We start from the raw sequence: 3408 nt of genomic DNA on the forward strand, positions 1-3408 counted from the left end.
TTAAAGAGTAGCTCTTCTATACTTTCGGCCCTTGAAGTCAGCGATTATATCATCATAGCTGTACTGCGCTGCAATTTCTCGTTCTACTTGTACGAGCAAGCTATTGGCAAGAAATTCATCTTCCATCTTATTCCGCAATCTGGTCTTGATGATCTTCAGACTAGAAAATGCACGCTCAGCACTAGCAGTGGAAACGGGTAGAGTGACAAGCAAACGCAACAATCTGTCAAGCAAGTTATAGATCTTGTGTCGTCCAGACACATGAAGGCATCGACAAAGTGCTGTCAAAGTTGCAGGCTTCTTCAAATCGTCACTATTGGAAGCATCCAAAGCAAAATGGTTCAGTTGATGCCCCAATCCAATAATATCCTGTTGTGTGAAATCTGCTTGATAGTACATCTCCACCATTTTGCAAATTTCTTTAGCATTGAAAGAAACAAACCCATTTTTTGGTATCAGAGTAACACTTATAGATAAAAGACCCATCACTTTCTCATTGAACTTCAAATTTAATTCATTCAGTTGGCTGTCCAAAGTTGCTCGAAAGACCTCAACTCGAAAATACCGCTCTTTGGTGAAATAATCAGCCTGTCGTCGAGCACGACCACCACGCAGAATGTATGTCTCCTTCATGTCTGGAATATCAATGCTATGATCCACACAAAACTCGATGACCTGGAAGAAAAATATTTCCCAGCCCTCATCTGATCTCATTTGTTCAAGAAGGGTCTTGGTAGATAACACTAGACGAATTGCATTCACTATGTCCTGAGATTTTTTCTGTAAAGCCTTGCCAAGCTCTTCGCTGATTCCTAAGATTTCTCTCATCATGCATAGGACAAATACAAACTCAAAAGATGTCAAGTAGTTGAAACCTGTATCTCCATCTGCACGGTTTGAGCCAGCCGTTGCATCACAAGCTATGGTTTGCAGAATAGAATTGACAGCATTAAACATATCCATAAGACTGGAAATGGAACCTAAGTGAGATCCCCATCTAGTGTCTCCTGGTCGCTTAAGGGACCTGATCTGATTTGCACCTTGGCCTGTTTCAATATGAGCAGCATCTATCAGCTGTGCAATTTCAGCAAGTTGTGCATCATGTAGCTCGTCATGTCGCTTTGAAGAGGAATCAACTGTGTTTATAATAAAGAGGAGTTTCTGAAAAAATTGGCTAACAGGGACCACATCCCTAGATGCAGCAACAAGGGCAAGTTGCAATTGATGTGCATAGCAATGAACATAATAGGCATAGGGACACTCTTTAAGAAATAGTGCTTGTAATCCATTAAACTCCCCCTTCATGTTGCTTGCCCCATCGTATCCTTGGCCACTAAGATTTTGAACATCAAAAGCATGTTTGGATAATAGAGTAGACAACTCTCCCTTCAATGTTAACGATTTGGTGTTCCTTACATGTATCAGCTGAAAGAATCGCTCTTGTAGAACACCATCTTTGTCTACAAATCTGAAAACCACAGCCATTTGCTCTCTTTTCGCCGCATCACATGTTTCATCCACTAGAATAGAGAACTTTGAATCACCAATTTCATTGCGAATATGCTCCCTAACTTTCTGTGCATAAATACCCAAGATCTCCTTTTGAATCTTAGGAGATATGTATCTAGAACATTTTGGGGCGTTCTCCAAAATGACAGCTGCAATTTGAGGGTTAAATTCTGCAAGAAGTTTTAGCATTTCCACAAAATTCCCTCTATTTCTTGACTTGACTGTCTCGTCGTGGCCTCTAAAAGCACAAGATTGCACTGTGAGCCACTTAACAGTAGCAACTGATGTTCTGAGCCGTAAACGATCTCTTTCTCTGTCCTTGTTGCTCTCCACCTCTATGATGTTTGAAATTGGCTTTGATCCGTTCATTAGAGCTAGACAGTCCCTCACTGCATTGTTGTGTTGAGAGCATGGTCCGGATCCAATATGAGCTAAGAACGCACACCTTGATCCATTATTAACTCTCTTCCAAGCATCAAATCCTTTTGCCGTGAATACATCAAAACCACTGCGCTTTTTGATGTTTTTATTGCACAGGAAGCAATAAAAACAGTATGCAGAGCTGCCACTTTCTGAGTACTCTAGCCATGATGGAAAAAGATTAAACCAACTGAATTGGAAACGTCTTTGATGCCCAGGTGGTCCGGATGCCTTGTATTTCTTCAGTTTGGGTTGCATAGGACCTAACCGAATGTATGCTCTTCGTACTTCATCTCTCACATCATGTGGATATTCCCAAATCTGTGGGCGTAATGCGGGATCTCGCTCCAAAAACTCAATGCCTCTAAATATGACAGGTTCATTTGTCTGATGTTCTTCATTTTGACTTGGTTGATTTTGCTCAGGCAACTCGGTTTCAATCAATGCTAATGCCAATGGTTCAGCTTCAGAAACATCAACAGTTGTAGCATTTCTTTTTCTTTTGTAGAAAGAATCTATTTTATCTTGAACCATTGCCATCTAAATGAAATTTACAAATAATAGCTTATCAATTTTCTGTAAAATAAACGCTTGAATTTGTGTTATGGTGTAGCCAAAATAAAATCCAATCTCCAATCGGTATGGAACATGGCATGAACTAAGAAATCAAACTGAGCCACGGCCGTAGATTGGAGATGCTGCCTCACCTTGGCCGGACGGGAGATCGGAGCTGCTTTTCGGCTTCACAAATCACTTGATTCCTTGGGCCATCACATTTGATTTGGGGGAAAAGCTAGCAAGATTAGGGATTGTGATTGGAACTGAGAGGGAGAAAGAAGACCTAGAAACGGAGATTTTGAGGAACGGGACTCGGGAGCAACCAGGAAGGTGTCGACTCAGTCTGGATCGACCAAATAGCTGGGCTGTTTGAGCTGGGCCACAGGTTCTGATGGGCCATATACCTAAGTAATTTTTTTTGGCATTTGGAAAGACCGGGCCAGGGCCCAGGATGGTCCCCAAGTAGTTCCGCCTGTGTGTGTAAATCGGAGCTATTTTAACTAAAGTGCCATTTTTAACACAAAACAACTTGTTTCTGAACACCACTGTACGGAGTTTTTTATACAAAGACAGCTTGAAGAGGAACAGAAACAGAGTCTTAACTGAAATGCATTAGCAATTAGTGGACATAAATGATATGATATAGGGTTGCGGTTAAAGTAATTCGGAGCAAGAGAAGACATGCACATCAGTTACTGATAAGACGTACAGTGTGCAGAAGAATATGCCAATAACGTGGAAAACATTTTAGGTCTATCGGGCTTGGGCAGATCTTGATGAATTGATCACACTTATTACTGAATACTAATGTTATTCTTGGGGAACTACAGTAGGGGTGCATTCATTTTTGCTGATGTTTAGTTTCTATGTTCAAGAACATTCCCTCTGAACTATTAAACTGAGTTTTTTTTTTGTAACATC

At 40.9% G+C, this 3408-nt stretch overlaps 1 protein-coding gene across 1 annotated transcript; it reads right to left on the reverse strand.

Moving 5' to 3' along the window:
• LOC127329264 (uncharacterized) lies at window positions 1–2463 on the reverse strand. Its single transcript, XM_051355794.1, has one exon. The coding sequence runs from the start codon at window positions 2461–2463 to the stop codon at window positions 1–3; it is 2463 nt and encodes an 820-aa protein (XP_051211754.1).
• Window positions 2464–3408: the final 945 nt, after the last annotated feature.

This window comes from Lolium perenne, chromosome 2, assembly GCF_019359855.2.
Source record: "Lolium perenne isolate Kyuss_39 chromosome 2, Kyuss_2.0, whole genome shotgun sequence".
Taxonomy (NCBI): domain Eukaryota; kingdom Viridiplantae; phylum Streptophyta; class Magnoliopsida; order Poales; family Poaceae; genus Lolium; species Lolium perenne.

Excerpts from the sequence above, each read along its gene's own strand:
- LOC127329264 (XM_051355794.1), bottom strand. The coding sequence starts at position 2,463 with ATGGTTCAAGATAAAATAGATTCTTTCTACAAAAGAAAAAGAAATGCT.